The 18388-nt window shown below is 47.6% G+C and overlaps 1 protein-coding gene across 3 annotated transcripts in view; it reads right to left on the minus strand.

Moving 5' to 3' along the window:
• LCORL (ligand dependent nuclear receptor corepressor like) overlaps positions 1-18388 on the minus strand; it is a 286137-nt gene that overhangs the window by 120888 nt on the left and 146861 nt on the right. For all 3 annotated transcript variants that reach the window (XM_030191226.1, XM_030191228.1, XM_030191230.1), the window contains one exon: positions 1801-2046. In XM_030191226.1, coding sequence (XP_030047086.1) covers positions 1801-1996 — 196 coding nt within the window. In that variant the 5' untranslated portion in view covers positions 1997-2046. The remainder of the gene's footprint in view (positions 1-1800; positions 2047-18388) is intronic.

The following is an 18388-nucleotide window of genomic DNA, read 5'->3' on the forward strand; positions in this document are numbered from 1 at the left end:
TTGTGATTGATCTGAGTGGCAAAAAGATCCACAGAGGGGGTGCCCCACGTTTGGAAGATCTTGTGGATTACGCCCATGTTCAATGACCACTCGTGAGGTTGCATTATCCTGTTCAACCTGTCGGCCAGACTGTTGTTTACGCCTGCCAGATAAGTGGCTTGGAGAAACATGCCATGACGGCGAGCCCAAAGCCACATCTGGACGACTTCCTGACACACAGGGCGAGATGCTTGTTGGTGTAAAACATGGCAACCTGATTATTTAATTCAGACAGACAGTGTACAAAGGCAGTGGCCAAGGCCAGACAGATGCTAGGCTGCATAGAGAGGGGTATAACCAACAGAAAAAAGGAGGTGTTGGTGCCCCTGTACAAGTCGTTGGTGAGGCTCCACTTGAGAGTATTGTGTTCAGGTTTGGAGGCCGTATCTTGCTAAGGACATAAAAAGACTTGAAGCAGTTCAGAGAAAAGCAACCAAAATGGTATGGGGTTTGCGTTGCAAGACATACGAGGAGAGACTTGAGGACCTGAACATGTCCACCATAGGTAGTTAAGGGTATTATTCTGCAAACAAACCTTTTCCAGAGACGAGAAGATGGTAGAACTAGGGGACAAAATTGAGGTGGTGGGGGGGGGGGGGGGGGGGGGGGGGGCTGACTTAGGAATAATATCATGAAGTACTTTTTCATGGAGAGGGTGGTAGATATCTGGAATGCTGTCCTGTGGGAGGTGGTGGAGATGAAAACTGTAACGGAATTCAAAAATATGTGTGATAAACAGAAAGGAATCCTATATAGAAGACATGGAACCAACAAACTTAGGTAATTAGATGGCAACACTAGCAATTGAGAAGCAAAGCCAGTGCTGGACAGACTTCTACAGCCTGTGTCCTGATCGTGGTTGGACAGATTCAAATTCAGTAACTGGAGAACAAGGTCAGTGCCGGATAGACTACGGTCTGTGTCCTGAAAATGGCAAGGAGAAATCAAGAGCAAGTATGTAATATCTCATCATACCTTATACCAATTATCTTGTTGGGCATACTGTATGGATGATGCAGGTTTTATTTCCCGTCATCTACTATGTGACTATGAATCAACCTGCTCAGAAAATCTGAAGTCAATTGGAAATTCTACTATGAACAAGAAGTATTTTGAGTCCTTAAAAGATAAATGCTATAGTGTTTGCATAAAAACACAACAGAAAAGCACTTTTCCAAAGCTCACTCAATCAGCAACTGTTTTGAGAAAAATAGGTAGCAGCTTTTGGACTGAATGAGTTCTGCATAGAGTATTCACCACAAAGCCATTAAAATACCATGAACGTATTAGTGCGTTTCGGCACAAGGATAAACTACAGTAAATGAATCCTGCCTTGATAAATGAAATTAATCGCATACAACTGACAAAAATTGGACTGACAGTTTTAGAAAAGAACTCTTCAAATATAAAGTAACAGATACACATATGTGTTTAAAAAAAGGCAGACTATTTACAAATCTACATTGCGTAAGAAATCAGAACATGTAAAATGGTTCAAGACAATTAGTTTAAATTTTTAAGAGCCCATCACACAGTTTAGTGGATAGAACACCATAAACTCTTGTTTAACTAGGTAGAAGAACTATAAAGATACATATGTCTCAGAGTCAAAAGAAAAGTAGGTAGCATGGGAGGAATGATTCTAATTGCTTTTGGATACCACATGGCACCCAGTTAAAAATAGTGCTGAGCCTTCTAAGAGGCACCTGTGCTTCTAACTACAGGGGCCATCTAGTATCTAACAAACTCCTTTATCCTTACCTTGCTGATAATTCTGCTCTTCTGCTCGACTCACAGTGAGGTCTAAGGGTCCATCTTGTTCCTCCTGAAGAGGGTTTTGCATTTGATTCATTTGAATTCCATTACAATTAGCTCTTGATTCATTTGAAGACCCACTTCTGATCTCTTGAAGTTTTGAAACATATTCAATTGCAAACTGGCGTATCATTTTCTTCATTATTTCCTGAGCAACTAGGGGAATGTTAGAATCACAGTTCTGAGGAAGATCTAGGAGGGAAAATATTTAACACATTAGTACAGATGCAATATGTAAAAGGGTTTAACAGTAATTCTACTTCATCTCTTAAGACAAACACATGATTCAGTTAATTACTACTATAACTCTTAAGGTCTCAAAAGGTTTTCATTACAGATGCTTATTTGGATATATAATATTTTGTTTTTCATCAACACAATCTTAGATATAAATTCTTTACATAAGATATGAGGACAGTCCTGTAGTTACAATATTACAAAAGGTGAAATTTGTTTTTACCTTCTAATTTCCTTTCCTTGAGTCCTACTAGACCAGTGCAAAGTAGTGTAACTCTTACCAGCAGATGGAGGCAGAGAGTGAACTTTCCAGTGACATCACTATTAATCTCCACTGTTCTTTGGAGGACAATTCCAGAAGAAGAGGGAACCAAAGCTGATGCGGCCAAGACAGCGCAATCAGGATCATGGTTCCACGGTCTTGCTTGAGTTTCAGCAAAGTCTTCCCCACCTGAGGTATGGGAGGATATGCATACAGAAGGGCCTGTTCCCCAATGTAGGAGAAAGGCACCTGATGCTAGTCTGCTTTGGGCCTGAAGCATGGAACAGAACTGAGGGACCTTGTGACTTAGTTGAGTGGCAAAGAGATCCACCGAGGGGATGCCCTACACTCGGAAGATCTTGCAGGCCACACCCAAATTCAGCAACCACTCGTGAGGTTGCATAACTCTGTTCAACCTTTCGGCCAGACTGTTATTTACAACTGCCAGATAAGTGGCTTGGAGAAACATGCCATGATGGTGCGCCCAAAGCCACATCTGGACGGCCTCCTAACACAGAGGGCGGGATCCGGTGCCCCCATGCTTGTTAGTGCAGTACATCGCAACCTGATTGTTTGAATCAAGATAATTTGGTTGGACATCCGATCTCTGAAAGCCTTGAGAGCGTTCCAAATTGCTCACAGCTCCAGAAGCTTGATCTGAAGATCTGTTTCCTGGAGGGTACCAGGCTCCCTTGGTGTGAAGCCAATCTACATGAGGCCCCCACATCATAAGAAATGCATCCGTCATCATCACTTTTTGTATCTGAGGAATTTGGAATGGACGCCCCATGGTCAAATTGGATCGAATCGTCCACCAGTGAAGAGAATGTAGAAAATCGGTGGATAGAAGGATGACATCTTCTAGAATTCCTGTGGCCTGATACCACTGAGAAGCTAGGGTCCACTGAGCAGATCTCATGTGCGTGCCATGAGTGTAACATGGACTATGGAGGCCATGTGCCCCAAGTGTCTCAACATCTGCAAAGCTGTGACTTGCTGTGACGCTTGAACCTTGGACACTAGGGAGAGAAGGTTGTATGCCCACACCTCGGGAAGATAGGCACGAACTGTTCTCGTGTCGAGCAATGCTCCAATGAACTCCAATTTCTGAATCAGAGTGAGATTGGACGGGATAATTTATAACGAACCCTACTAGTTCCAGCACCTGAAAAGTCTTCCGCATGGACTCCCAAGCACCATCCTCCAAGGTGCTTGTCAACAGACATTCGTTGAGATAAGGGAACACATCCACCCCCTGCCTGCATACCGACGCTACAACTACCGCTAGGCATTTTGCGAATACCCTGGGGGCTGACGCTAGGCCAAAGGGCAGCATGCGGTACTGGAAGTGCTGCATTCCCCGCCTAAAACGAAGCTACTTCCTGTGAGCTGGAAGTATCGGGATGTGCGTATAAGCATCCTTCAAGTCCAGAGAGCATAGCCAATCATTTTCCTGAATCATGGGAAGAAGGGTGCCTAGGGAAACCATTCTGAACTTTTCTCGAACTAGTGTTCAGGGCCCTTAGGTCTAGGATGGGACGCATCCCCCCCTCTGTTTTCTTCTGCACAAGGAAGTACCTGGAATAGAATCCCAGCCCTTATTCCCCTGGTGAAATGGGTTTGACCACATGGGCCTTTAGAAGGGCGGACGGAGAGTTCCTCTGCAAGTACCTGCCTCAGTGGAGAGCTGAAGGAATGAGCTTTCGATGGGCAATTTAGAGGTCTGGATTCCAGACTGAGTGTGTATCCTAACCGGATTATTTGAAGAACCCACCAGCCGTAGGTTACGAGAGGCCACCTTTGGTGAAAAAATATTAACCTCCCTCCAACCGGCAAGTCATCTGGTATGGACACTTTCACTGTGGCTATGCTTTTCCGGAGTCAGTTAAAAGCCCGTCCCTTGCTTTTGCTGGGGAGCAGCAGGGGCCTTAGGCGAATGCTGTTGACAAGAATGAGTGCGCTGGGGCTGAGCCTGAGTAGGCTGTTGGGACGCCAGAGTGTACCTACACCTAGCATAGGAATAGGGAGCACTTTGTGGCCCCCCAAAAAATCCTCCTAGATGAGGAGGCTGTAGCAGAAGGCGCCTGGCAGGAGAGAGAAGCCATAGCATCTGTGTGCTTCTTGAGCTGGTCGACCAGGTCTTTCACCTTCTCTCCGAAAAGGTTATCCCCCCGGCAAGGTACATCCACCATCCTCTGCTGGAGCGAATGGTCTAGGTCAGAGACACGCAGACATAAGAGTCTGCGCATCGCTATACTTGAGCAGAGATTCTGGATGCCACATCAAAAGTGTCATAAGTGCCCCTGGCCAGGAATTTACAAAACACCTACTGATGCCTGACCACCTGGCGAAAAGGCTTGGCCTGCTCTGGAGGGAGGGCATCAACAAAGGAAGACAGCTGCCTCACCGAGTTCCGCAAGTGAATGCTTCTGAAGAGCTGGTAAGACTGGAAATGGGCAGCAAGCATAGCGGCCTGATATGTCTTCCTCTCAAAAGAATCCAAGGTCCTAGCTTCTCTGTCTGGGGACGCCAAGGCATAGTCTCTAGTACTCTTGGTTCTCCTGAGGGCCCCATGGAGTTGTGGGGTAACTGAGACCTCATCAACCCAGGTTCACCATGGATCTGATACTGGGAATCAGTCTTTTTTGGGATCACAGGACCAGACAGAAGGAATGACCAGTTTTGCATAAGGATTTTCCAGAGTACCTTATGCAAAGGAGCCGTTACTGCCTCCTTAGGTGGAGAGACGTAGTACAGGACCTCAAGCATCTCAGCCCTGGGCTCAACTTCCACTTCTGCAGGGAATGGAATGGCCTCAGCCATTTCCCGTACAAACAATGAAAAGGAGAGGCTGTCAGGAGGAGACAGTCTCCTTTCAGGTGGAGGGGAAGGTTCAGAGGGAATCCCAAAAGACTCATTGGAGGAAAAGTACCTGGGATCCTCCGTTGACTCCCACGAGCACTCCTCCTCAGTATCGGAAAGCACTTCTCTCAGGGACCTCAGTGACTGAGCTAGCCTTGACGCCGAGGACCGACGTCCTTGATGGTGATGTTGAGGGGCCGACACCCGCATGGACTGTGTTGAGGCTTCCTCCACCGACGTTGATGGGGAGTGGACCTGGGTGGCAGCCAACACCGGAGCCTCAAGCAGCACCGAGGTTGGGGACATCACCACAGGTGAAGGGCCAGACGCAGCTGCAGAAGGTGGCATGGTAAGCTTAAGTACCCTCGATGCCGAAGCAGACTGGTGCAGCAGTCCTTCCAGAAGCTCCGGAAGTAAGGCCCGAATGCGCTCATCGAATGCCGCCATCGGAGAAGGCTGGGGGGCCGGTGGGGCAGTTGGTAGCAAAATTGGCTGAGGTTCAGGAGCAGGAACTGGACTGCTAAGAGGCCAACGCATCGGCACCTCCTGTATGGAGGGGGAAGTGGTCCTTCCGGCGCTGATGCTTCTCAGGGGCCGAAACATTCGACGCTCCAGAACTCCTAGCACCATGCGTCGAGGGAGAACGGTGATGGTGATTCATAGCCTTCGCTCGACGTATGTCAAATCCTCACATCTCCTCGTAGTCGGGTCCGATGATGGACGGTCCCAGGGGCCTCACTGATTCCAGCGTGCCATGGCCTCTCTCAGTCATGTGTACCTCTGCGCCCAACGTCGATGCTTCCCTCTATGTCGACGCCACCAACCTTGGTTCCGATGCCGAAGGACCGAACCGAGCCCCAAAAAGTTTCTCTCTTTGGGCTTCTCGAGCAAGTTGAGTCCTTTTCTTCATATGAAGACAAAAGGCACGAGCTGGGCTATGGTTGGGACCAAGGCACTGGATACACCAGAAATAGTATCTGTACCTGAGATGGTCCAGTTGCACCGAGTACAACGTTTGAAGCCGCTGGGTGTCTTCGATGACAAGAAAGGGAAAACCACACCGGCAAAAAACAAATGACTCGACTGTGCTGAAGTAAAAAGGGCACAAAAGGGGTAGAAACCCGGCCTCTATCGAAAAAGAAAGGAATTTTTTTTTTTTTTTTTAATGAAGAAAACAAACGACAAAGTCGAAAAAGAAAAACTGAAGGCTCTTTCCCATGCATGAAAAAGGAGCCACAGAATTTAATCTGCTCATCACAGAAAAAAATAGAAACTGAGGGACGCGCTCACGCGGTAGGCGGGAAGTCAGTCCACGCGCGCCAGAAGGCTCTAGCAAAGTTTTTTCTTTTTGCTATTGCAAATGCCGGTTCCCAGTTGCGAGAACAACTCAGCCTACTTGTCTTCGGAGAAATCAACATGCTACTGTTTTATCCTTGTTTAAAACTAATCTATGTGAAGTATACCAGTCAGAGGATAAGAGAAAGGCAACATTGTAGTGCCCGGGTAGATGGTGAAGTTGGATGGGTGGGGAAGATCAAGAGAATATTGTCAGCGTAAAAGTGAAACAAAATTCCAGTGGATTGAATAAGCGTCACTAAAGGGCTCAAGAATAGGTTGAAAAGAAAGGGGGAAGAACAGACCCTTGCGTGACCCCACAGTTTTGACATGAAAGGAATGATTAGCTAGGAAAAATGTGAACCAGGGAAGAACAGTACCTGACATACCCAAGGACCCTAAACAGGAAAGCAGAAAAGAGTGATCAATTAGATCAAAAACTGCTGACAGGTCAAGTGAGACAGCGAGAACCACATAGCATTTATCGAGGTGAGAATACATTTCATTGAGTAATGCAACCAGAACTGTATCTGTACTGTAATGAGACCTGAAGCCTGATTGCCTAGGATGAAGTGCAAGTGTCTTATCCATATATGTTGAGACCTGTAAATGAACAACTTTTTCAAAGAAAGCAAAAAGATTAGAGACTGGGCGATAATGAACCGGTACTTGGGAATCTAAGGGCTTAATATTGGATGGATCACTGCTGTTTGTCATCAAGTAGGGACCACACCAAATGAAAGACTATGATATGAGAAGGATTTTGGGAGGAAGTTCTAATTCTGGTGTTTTGAACCATTAGGAGGGAACAGGATCAAGAGGACAAAAGGTACTGTTCATGGACTGAAGGGCCTTGGAGAGAGAATAAAGTGTCTGGGACTAGAAGGACAGAGAGAGAGAGAGATGATAATAGCAGCTCAAGTAGAACTAAGCAGGGACTGAGGGGTTGAGGGGACTTGGGAGGGCAAAGTGGGAGCATCCAGCAGGGTAGGGAGAGAAAGGGTGTAAAGGATTGAAGGAGATTTGCTACATTTGAGGAAAAGAATTGTGCAAGAGTCTTCGCAGAGGGGGCAAGTTTTCCTGAGTGTTCGAGGGAGCTATCAGAATAAAAAATGATGGAATATAGCTCTTTTGATGGATTTGACGTCTTTCTCAGAAAAGTATTGTTTCTTTGCCTTCCTAAGACAGAAGTTAAAAGTCCTGAAGTAGTGATTTATAAGACTCTAAATTAGGCGCAGATCTAGTTTTTCTCCAAACCCATTCCATTTTATGGAGTTGTTGTTTAAGCAAGCGCGATCCACTGTGAAACCAGATTTTCCCATGCCAGGATGAAGATGGGTTGATAAGTTGGAGTGGGGCAACGTGATCAAAAGCTTCCAATGCTGATGTCAATCAACCAGACATATCAGCGCAGCGAATGCTACATACCTGTAGAAAAGTATTCTCCGAGGACCGCAGGCTGATTTTCTCACTGATGGGTGACGTCCACGGCATCCCCCTCCAATCGGAATCTTCACTAGCAAAGACGTTTGCTAGCCCATGTGCGACCGTCTTCCCGCCCGAACCGGCTCGTGTTCGTCAGTCCCATATGTAGCAAGACAAAGATAAGGGAAGACACAACTCCAAAGGGGAGGCGGGCGGGTTTGTGAGAACAATCAGCCTGCTGTCCTCGGAGAATACCTTCTACAGGTATGTAGCATTCGCTTTCTCCGAGGACAAGCAGGCTGCTTGTTCTCACTGATGGGGTATCCCTAGCCCTCAAGCTCACTCAAAACAACAAACATGGTCAATTGGGCCTCGCAATGGCGAGGACATAACTGAGATTGACCTAACAACTTATCCAACTAAGTGAGAGTGTAGCCTGGAACAGAATAAAAAATGGGCCTAGGGGGGTGGAGTTGGATTCTAAACCCCAAACAGATTCTGAAGCACCGACTGCCCAAACCGACTGTCGCGTCGGGTATCCTGCTGCAGGCAGTAATGAGATGTGAATGTGTGGACAGATGACCACGTCGCAGCCTTGCAGATCTCTTCAATAGTGGCTGACTTCAAGTGGGCCACTGACACTGCCATGGCTCTAACATTATGAGCCGTGACATGACCCTCAAGAGCCAGCCCAGCCTGGGCGTAAGTGAAGGAAATGCAGTCTGCTAGCCAATTTGATAAGGTGCGTTTCCCCACAGTCACTCCCCTCCTGTTGGGATCAAAAGAAACAAACATTTGGGCGGACTGTCTGTTGGGCTGTGTCCGCTCCAGATAGAAGGCCAATGCTCTTTTGCAGTCCAATGTGTGCAGCTGACGTTCAGCAGGGCAGGAATGCGGACGGGGAAAGAATGTTGGCAAGACAATTGACTGGTTCAGATGGAACTCCGACACCACCTTCGGCAAGAACTTAGGGTGAGTGTGGAGAACTACTCTATTATGGTGAAATTTGGTGTAAGGAGCATGGGCTACCAGGGCCTGAAGCTCACTGACTCTACGAGCTGAAGTTACTGCCACCAAGAAAATGACCTTCCAGGTCAAGTACTTCAGATGGCATGAATTCAGTGGCTCAAAAGGAGGTTTCACCAGCTGGGTGAGAATGACACTGAGATCCCATGACACTGTAGGAGGTTTGATGGGGGGCTTTGACAAAAGCAAACCCCCTCATAAAGCGAACAACTAAAGGCTGTCCCGAGATCGGCTTACCTTCCACACAGTAATGGTATGCACTGATTGCGCTAAGGTGAACCCTTACAGAGTTGGTCTTGAGACCAGTCTCAGACAAGTGCAGAAGGTAGTTAAGCAGGGTCTGTGTAGGAAAAGAGCGAGGATCTAAGGACTTGCTGTCACACCAGACGGTAAACCTCCTCCATAAAAAGAAGTAACTCCTCTTAGTGGAATCTTTCCTGGAAGCAAGCAAGACACGGGAGACACCCTCCGACAGACCCAAAGAGTCAAAGTCTACGCTCTCAACATCCAGGCCTTGAGAGCCAGAGACTGGAGGTTGGGATGCACAAGCGCCCCTTCGTTCTGGGTGATGAGGGTCGGAACACACTCCAATCTCCACGGTTCTTCGGAGGACAACTCCAGAAGAAGAGGGAACCAGATCTGACGCGGCCAAAAAGGAGCAATCAGAATCATGGTGCCTCGGTCTTGCTTGAGTTTCAACAAAGTCTTCCCCACCAGAGGTATGGGAGGATAAGCATACAGCAGGTCTTCCCCCCAATCCAGGAGGAAGGCATCCGATGCCAGTCGGCCGTGGGCCTGAAGCCTGGAACAGAACTGAGGGACCTTGTGGTTGGCTCGAGATGCGAAGAGATCTACCAAGGGGGTGCCCCACACTTGGAAGATCCGGCGCACTACTCTGGAGTTGAGCGACCACTCGTGAGGTTGCATAATCCTGCTCAACCTGTCGGCCAGACTGTTGTTTACGCCTGCCAGATATGTGGCTTGGAGAAACATGCCGTAAACGGCGAGCCCACAGCCACATGCTGACGGCTTCCTGACACAGGGGGCGAGATCCGGTGCCCCCCTGCTTGTTAATTTAATACATGGCAACCTGTGATGTAATACATGGCAACCTGTTGATGTAATACATGGTTGTCTGTCTGAATTTGGATAATTTGGTGGGACAGCCAATCTCTGAAAGCCTTCAGAGCGTTCCAGACCGCTCTTAACTCCAGGAGATTAATCTGTAGACCTTGTTCCTGGAGGGACCAGCTTCCCTGGGTGTGAAGCCCATCGACATGAGCTCCCCACCCCAGGAGAGACACATCCGTAGTCAGCAATTTTTGCGGCTGAAGAATTTGGAAAGGATGTCCCAGAGTCAAATTGGACCAAATCGTCCACCAGTGCAGGGATTCGAGAAAACTCGTGGACAGGTGGATCACGTCCTCTAGATCCCCAGCAGCCTGAAACCACTGGGAAGCTAGGGTCCATTGAGCAGATTGCATGCGAAGACGGGCCATGGGAGTCACATGAACTGTGGAGGCCATGTGGCCGAGCAATCTCAACATCTGCCGAGCTGTGATCTGCTGGGACGCTCGCACCCGGGAGACGAGGGACAACAGATTGTTTGCTCTTGTCTCCGGGAGATAGGCACGAGCCGTCCGAGAAACCAGCAGAGCTCCTATGAATTCAAGTCTCTGTACTGGGAGAAGGTGGGACTTTGGATAATTTATCACAAACCCCAGTAGCTCCAGGAGTCGAATAGTCATCTGCATGGACTGTAGAGCTCCTGCCTCGGATGTGTTCTTCACCAGCCAATCATCGAGATAAGAGAGCACGTGCACTTCAAGTCTGCGGAGCGCTGCTGCTACCACAGCCAGGCACTTCGTGAACACCCTGGGCGCAGAGGCGAGCCCAAAGGGTAGCACACAGTACTGGAAGTGCCGTGTTCCCAGACGGAATCGGAGATACTGTCTGTGGGCTGGCAGTATCGGAATATGCGTGTAAGCATCCTTTAAGTCCAGAGAGCATAGCCAATCTTTTTCCTGAATCATGGGAAGAAGGGTGCCCAGGGAAAGCATCCTGAACTTTTCCTTGACCAGATATTTGTTCAGGGCCCTTAGATCTAGGATGGGACGCATCCCCCCTGTTTTCTTTTCCACAAGGAAGTACCTGGAATAGAATCCCAGCCCCTCTTGCCCCGGTGGCATGGGCTCGACCGCATTGGCGCTGAGAAGAGCGGAGAGTTCCTCTACAAGTACCTGCTTGTGCAGGAAGCTGAAAGAATGAGCTCCCGGTGGGCAATTTGGAGGCATGGAGGCCAAATTGAGGGCGTATCCTTGCCGGACTATTTGAAGAACCCAACGGTCGGAGGTTATAAGAGACCACCTTTGGTGAAAAACTTTCAACCTCCCCCCGACCAGCAGATCGTCCGGCAGGGACACTTTGATATCGGCTATGCTCTGCTGGAGCCAGTCAAAAGCTCGCCCCCTGCTTTTGCTGGGGAGCTGTGGGGCCTTGCTGAGGCGCACGTTGCTGACGAGAGCGAGCGCGCTAGGGCTTAGCCTGGGCCGCAGGCTGTCGAGAGGGAGGATTGTACCTACGCTTACCAGAAGAGTAGGGAACAGCCCTCCTTCCCCCATAAAAACGTCTACCTGATGAGGTAGATGCTGAAGGCTGCCGGCGGGAGAATTTGTCGAAAGCGTTATACCGCTGGTGGCGCTGTTCTACCACCTGTTCGACTTTTTCCCCAAAAATGTTATCCGCTCGGCAAGGGGAGTCCGCAATCCGCTGCTGGATCCTATTCTCCAGGTCGGAGGCACGCATCCATGAGAGCCTACGCATCACTACACCTTGAGCAGCGGCCCTGGACGCAACATCAAAGGTATCAAATACCCCTCTGGCCAGGAATTTCCTACATGCCTTCAGCTGCCTGACCATCTCCTGAAACGGCTTGGCTTGCTCAGAAGGGAGCTGGTCCACCAAGTCCGCCAGCTTCCGCACGTTATTCCGCAAATGGATGCTCGTGTAGAGCTGGTATGATTGAATCTTGGCCATGAGCATGGAAGAATGATAGGCCTTCCTCCCAAAGGAGTCTAAGGTTCTGGAGTCTTAGCCCGGGGGCGCCGAAGCATGTTCCCTAGAACTCTTAGCCTTCTTCTGGCCAGATCCACCACACCAGAGTCGTGAGGCAACTGAGTGCGCATCAGCTCTGGGTCCCCATGGATCTGATATTGGGATTCTATCTTCTTTGGAATGAGGGATTAGTTAGTGGCTTGGTCCAGTTCGCCAGCAATGTCTTTTTCAGGACATGATGCATGGGTACTGTGGACGCTTCCTTAGGTGGAGAAGGATAGTCCAAGAGCTCAAACATCTCAGCCCTTGGCTCATCCTCCACGACCACCGGGAAGGGAATGGCCGTAGACATCTCCTGGACAAAGGCCGAGAAAGACAGACTCTCGGGAGGAGAAAGCTGCCTTTCAGGAGAGGGAGTGGGGTCAGAAGGAAGGCCATCAGACTCCTCGTCAGAGAAATATCTGATGTCCTCCTCTGCCTCCCACGAGGCCTCGTCATCGGTATCAGACAAGTTCACGAACCTGCGACTGAAGCTGCTCCCGTCTCGACTCCGTGGAAACACAGCCACGGTGGGAGCGTTGAGAGGTGGACTCCCTGGCCGGCAGCGGCGAAGCTCCCTCCCCCGACGTTGTCAGGGAGTCCACCTGGGAGGCAGCCGAAGCCGACTTCACCCCGGGCAAAGGGCCAGCTGTCGCCTCACTCGACAGCACCGATGGCGCAGGTACCCCCGGTACCGGAGAAGGGCGCAACAGCTCTTCCAGGATGCCAGGAAGAACGGCCCGGAGACTCTCGTGCAGAGCGGCTGTGGAGAAAGACTGAGAAGCCGGTGCAGGTGTCGAGGTCAAAACCTGTTCCGGGCACGGAGGCGGTACCGGGCTGTCCGGGGTAGAGCGCACCGACACCTCCTGGATGGTGAGCGGTCCTCCCGGTGCCGATGCCTGCTGGGTGCCGACTCCCTCGGTGACCCAGAGCTCCCGGTACCAAGTCGGGAAGGTGACCGGTGACGATGCTTCTTCGACTTCTTCGAGCGAAGCATGTCACCGGAGCTCCCCGGTACCGATGAGGAGGACGAAGAATCCAGACGTCGCTTCCTCGGGGCCGGGGCCGAAGGTCGATCCCGGGGGGGCTGTACCGCAGGATCCCTCAGGGCAGGAGGAGACCTACCCAAAGGCTCACCGCCACCAGCAGGGGAATGGACAGCCCTCACTTGCACTCCAGACGAAGCACCACCGTCCGACGACATCAACACCAGCGGGGGTCCCGGTACCACCGACGCCGACGCACTCTTTCGAAGTCTTGGTACCGACGATGCAGGATGAAGACGCCTCGATACCGTCGACGCGATGCGATCTCCAAAGACTTCGGTGCTGCCGACGCCCCCGACGAATCCCGAGATGCTGTTGCCGTCGAAGCGCCGAACGTTCCACTGGGCTAATCTCGCTACCCGAGTCCTCTTCTGTAAAAGAGCACAAAGACTACAGGCCTGCGGGCAGTGCCCAGCCCCCAGACACTGAAGACACGAAGCGTGCCTATCAGTGAGCGAGATTATCCGGGCGCACTGGGTGCACTTCTTGAAGCCGCTGGAAGGCTTCGATGACATGGGCGGAAAAATCGCGCCGGCGAAATCAAAATTCGTGATGATTAGAAACACGAAAGACGCGCGAGGTCTTCTGAGGGGCACGAAACGGCAGCAAAACACGACCGTCCCGAGCGCGGACAAAAGAAGACTGACGAACACGAGCAGGTTCGGGCGGGAAGATGGTCGCGCATGGGCGCGCGAGTGCTAGCAAACGTCTTTGCTAGTGAAGATTCCGATTGGAAGGGGATGCCGTGGACGTCACCTTTCAGTGAGAACAAGCAGCCTGCTTGTCCTCGGAAAACAAAAGTATGTTCAAACTGCTTATTCTCAACTACAGATTCTTCTCTTTGATATCTGAACACAGAAGACACAGAGAAATCATGATCACATAGTAAGAGTAAGTGACGGCAGGTAAAGACCTGACCGGTCCATCCAATCTATCCAACAGTCACATTCTCCCTGGAGGAGAGTGGAGACTACCTATCTTGATCTTCAGTTCAATACTGCGGCTTCGCAATGGGACAAAAAAAAAAAAAAGAAGCTTTGAGCAGGCAGGTAGCTACCCCTGCTGTAGCTGCAGCATCCCTTGGCTCTGTATCTCTACTCCATTCAAGGGGGGGGGGGGGGGGAGTTTTATTTGAAATGCTGGTGGCCTTCTGGGTGGGGGATTATCAGATTGGGAATGGAGGGGAGATGCCATCATGCCAGACTATAGGGGAGGGTGATGGCAGTGCAGGGTTGATGCTGGGCTACAAGGAGGAATAGAGGGATGGGGAAGGGCAGTGGCCCCCAGTAAAAAAAAAAAAAAAGGAAAACACGGTTAGATACTTGTTATCATTTGTTATGGATTTTCTTCATTATATGTTTAATTATACATGGACATAAAAAAATTACTGTGTTCATTGCTGTGATACAACTGCCATTAGCAGTATCTCTCTATATAAAAGGCAACACCAACGTTCTATGAAGCCTCCAGCCGGAAGTGTGAAGGGGGAGAGATATCCGGTTTCCCCATGAGTGTCTGCCCCGCCCTCTCTGTAACACAAACAGTCAGTGAAGGAAAACACAGCAAAGCAGTGAAGGTCTCAGAGGGGGGAGGGGAGAGAGGGCAGAGGGCAAGGACACACACACTCCCACATGCACACAGAAGAAAACCTTGCTAGCCTCCGTTTCATTTGCATCAGAAACGGGGCTTTTTTACTAGTATCATCATATTTAATACACATTTTGTAGTCAAGTACTTTGTACTCAAAAGTATATTAGACACTTATTTTTTTTTACTTGAATACATTTTTTATGCAATTTTCATTGTACTTTTAACTTTTACTTAAATAACAAAATATGCATTTATCTTTAAAGTACTAACTCAAAGTACTTAAGTAAACACTGGCAATTAATCACACAAGTTTTAATCAAAATGCAGCCCTTAAAAAAAAATTAAAGAACAAAAAGTAATGAAAAGAAAAAATACAAACTGAAAAATTACAAAATATATAATCTAACTGAATAGCTATAAACAGTCGTACAGTTTTCAGCCTACTTCAGAAATGCAGCCCTACAATAATAATTTACAGTCAAAATAATTAAAAGCATAGTTTCACTTAATTAAAATCATAACAAAACAGGCATTCTAAAAACATGACAGACTGGCAGATGCATAGTAAAAGAATAAAACATAAAACATCAAAAAGAGACAGAACAACATGCAGAATAAAATCATGGCATGTATTATTCCAGTAGTTCATAAAAGATTATACTTCCCATAGATGGGCTGAATCAAAGGCAATTGTAAGTACAACTCAAAAAATAACAACAAAAACCAAACAAACAAACAAACAAACAAACCTGTCTTTTCACTTTGTCCTCTAAAGTTTCTAATCTGTCTTCATCCTATTGCCTATAACTTACAATTTTTGTTGCATTGTGATTTCATATTTTTATGCTGGAATTGTTTTAAAGGTACTCTCATTAGAACTGTTTTGAACCTGTGTCAAGTGACTTAATCCAATCAATTTGGTTACACAGAATTTGGAGACTCTGGAGTCTGTCTTGAAGGTGTGTTTATTACAATTGAGTTTTGAATCTTCAGTGCCAGAAACTTAATTCAATTAATTTGGTTACATAGCATCTGTTGACTCATACCTCTGGAGGAGGGGCAATTTGTATACAGCTATGTGGTTAAAGAAAAAAAAAAAACCAGAACTTAAAAGTTTATTGTGAACTGTCTGAGCTAGGCTGAGCATTTTCAGACTGAGGTTGATTGCAAACTGAGGTTGGCTGGTCCCACTCTCCCACTCACCCCTAGGTGAACTCCATTTATATGAGGCAATCAAGGGCCAAGTATCTTCATTACACCATAATTGGTCAATACTACTCCTTGTTATTCCATATCATAGTTCACCTTTCCACACTTGTGAATCACATCAATATAACCTTCATTCAGTGCAATACATGTTAGGCTCGAAATATATTTGGATTAAAGCACTAGAACTTGTCCTGTCTCCAAAAAAATGAGATCAACAAACTAAAGAAGGAATTATCTACAACTAAAAAAGCATCCAGGATTACTCAATTCCTAGCCAATTTACCACCACCACCACCACAGAAGCACTCATCTTCCCAACCTTAGCCTCTTGTCAAATTCTTTTGCTGCGCTGCATCATTATGATGCTGAAAAAAGTACTGTGGTGGAACCAGAGGCAATGAAAGTAGCACAACCCAAGAAACATCCTCCAAACAATGACAGATTGGTGAAAAGCTGAAAACGCGCTCAGAGACTCCATTATCAGAGGCATTAACTCAGGAACACAGTTCAAGGGTTCCAACCTAGTGAAATGCCTTCCAGGATTTTCAACTACCAGATGTACCAACCAAATACTGAAAATGATCTGAGAAGAGAATAAGGCTTCAAATACTGATGATGTAATTCAACTGAGGACAAATGACCTGGCCAAGAATAGCACATTTAAAGAACAGAGAGCGTTCCAGAAGCTTGGGGAGGGACTGAAATCTTTGGTTAGGACTGTGGCTTTTTCTGAAGTAATTCCCACATGAGGGAAGGGAGAGGAAAGACTACGCAAAACAGTGGATTTCAATAAGTGGCTTGAGCCTTAGTGTAAAGAAGAAGATTTTAAATATATAGGAGCATGGGACAATACATGGAAAAATAGCAGGCTGTACTGTAAAGATGGGCTACATCTTTATGTGATGAGAAAAAAGATCCTTGGGGAGAAATTCAGACAGTATGTTTCTAGACATTTAAACTAGAAGGCGGGGGCGATAAAAGGAAACAAGGGAATTTGGAAAGTCACCCCCAGAATATACATGATGGCAGAGGGAAAGGTCACCTAAATATAGAAAACCACCTAAACTCACTATGCACATGGAAAAAAATGAGCACAGATGCTCATAGTCTATGTAAAAAGGTTCAAGACTTGCAAGCCCTGATGTTTGAAGAAAACTTGGATATTGTTGCTATTGAAAAAAGACGTGGTTCAATGATTCCCATGAATGGGATGAGACTATCCCGGGCTATAATCTTTTTAGGAAGGACAGAGAGGGCCAAAGGGGTGGAGGAATGGCGCTGTATTTGAGAGACAATATCAGAGCGGTTGAAATGCGGGAAACCTGGGGAAAGGAAGAAGTTTTATGGATCGACCTGGAAAGAGAAGATGGAACTTGTATCCACACGGGGGTTATGTACAGACTCTGGCATAAACGGAGAAGCTAGACAAGGATCTGATAGAAGATATTCAAAAGACTGGTATGAAAGGGGAGGTGCTACTGTTGGGAGATTTCAACTTGTCTGATGTGGATCGTAACGTCCCGTCTGCAGAATTGGAAAGAAGTAGCGAGATTGTGGACGCCTGCCAAAGTGCCTTGCTCAGACAAATGGTGAAGGAACCCACAAAGCATGGGTCAATGCTGGATCTAGTACCCACAAATGGAGGATGTGTTTCCCATATCCAGGTGGGTGCCCAACTATGTAATAGTGATCATCACACAATATGGTTTGATATAAGGGCAAAGGCGGAGTGTGGACGCAGAAAACTCAAAGTACTGGATTCCAGACATACTGATTTTGATAAAATGGGGGAATACCTAAAGGAGCTATTGGAGTGGGAAAGCGTAGGAGAAGTGGAAAATCAGTGGTCAAAGCTAAAAGCTGCTATAAGTATGGCGACTGATCTTTACGCAAGGAAAGTAAACAAAAACAAGAGAAACAGGAAGCCTAAAGAAAGAAGTGCTGTTCAAGAAATACACAAGAACGCAACGAGAGGATCATGGAAAAGATTATCGGATTAAGCTCAAAGACGCAAAGAGGGAAATTTGGCTAATGAAAGCGCGAGCAGAAGAAAAAAATGGCTAAAGATGTAAAGAGAGGTGACCAGATCTTTTTCGGATATATTGGAGAAAGGACAAAAGATAGGAACAGAATTGCGAGACTGAAAGATAATGAGAATGGCTATGTGGAGAGTGAGGAGGATAAAGTGAATGTGCTAAAGAATTACTTCTCTTCGGTGTTCACAGAGGAACATCCTGGTGAAAGACCAAGGTTGGATGACGAGGGAATATCTGGGAATGGAGTGGATACTGTGCCGTTTACGGAAGAAGAGTTTATAAACAGCTGGAGAATCTGAACATGAACATAGCTATGGGGCCACTGTTGGAGAAGCGCATCAATCTCCTGGGACAGGGGATCCATACCCCTGCTGAAAAAGTGTTGCACCATCGCATTGGTACCCTGTGCCATT

The sequence above is a fragment of the Microcaecilia unicolor genome, chromosome 2 (genome assembly GCF_901765095.1).
Source record: "Microcaecilia unicolor chromosome 2, aMicUni1.1, whole genome shotgun sequence".
Taxonomy (NCBI): Eukaryota; Metazoa; Chordata; class Amphibia; order Gymnophiona; family Siphonopidae; genus Microcaecilia; species Microcaecilia unicolor.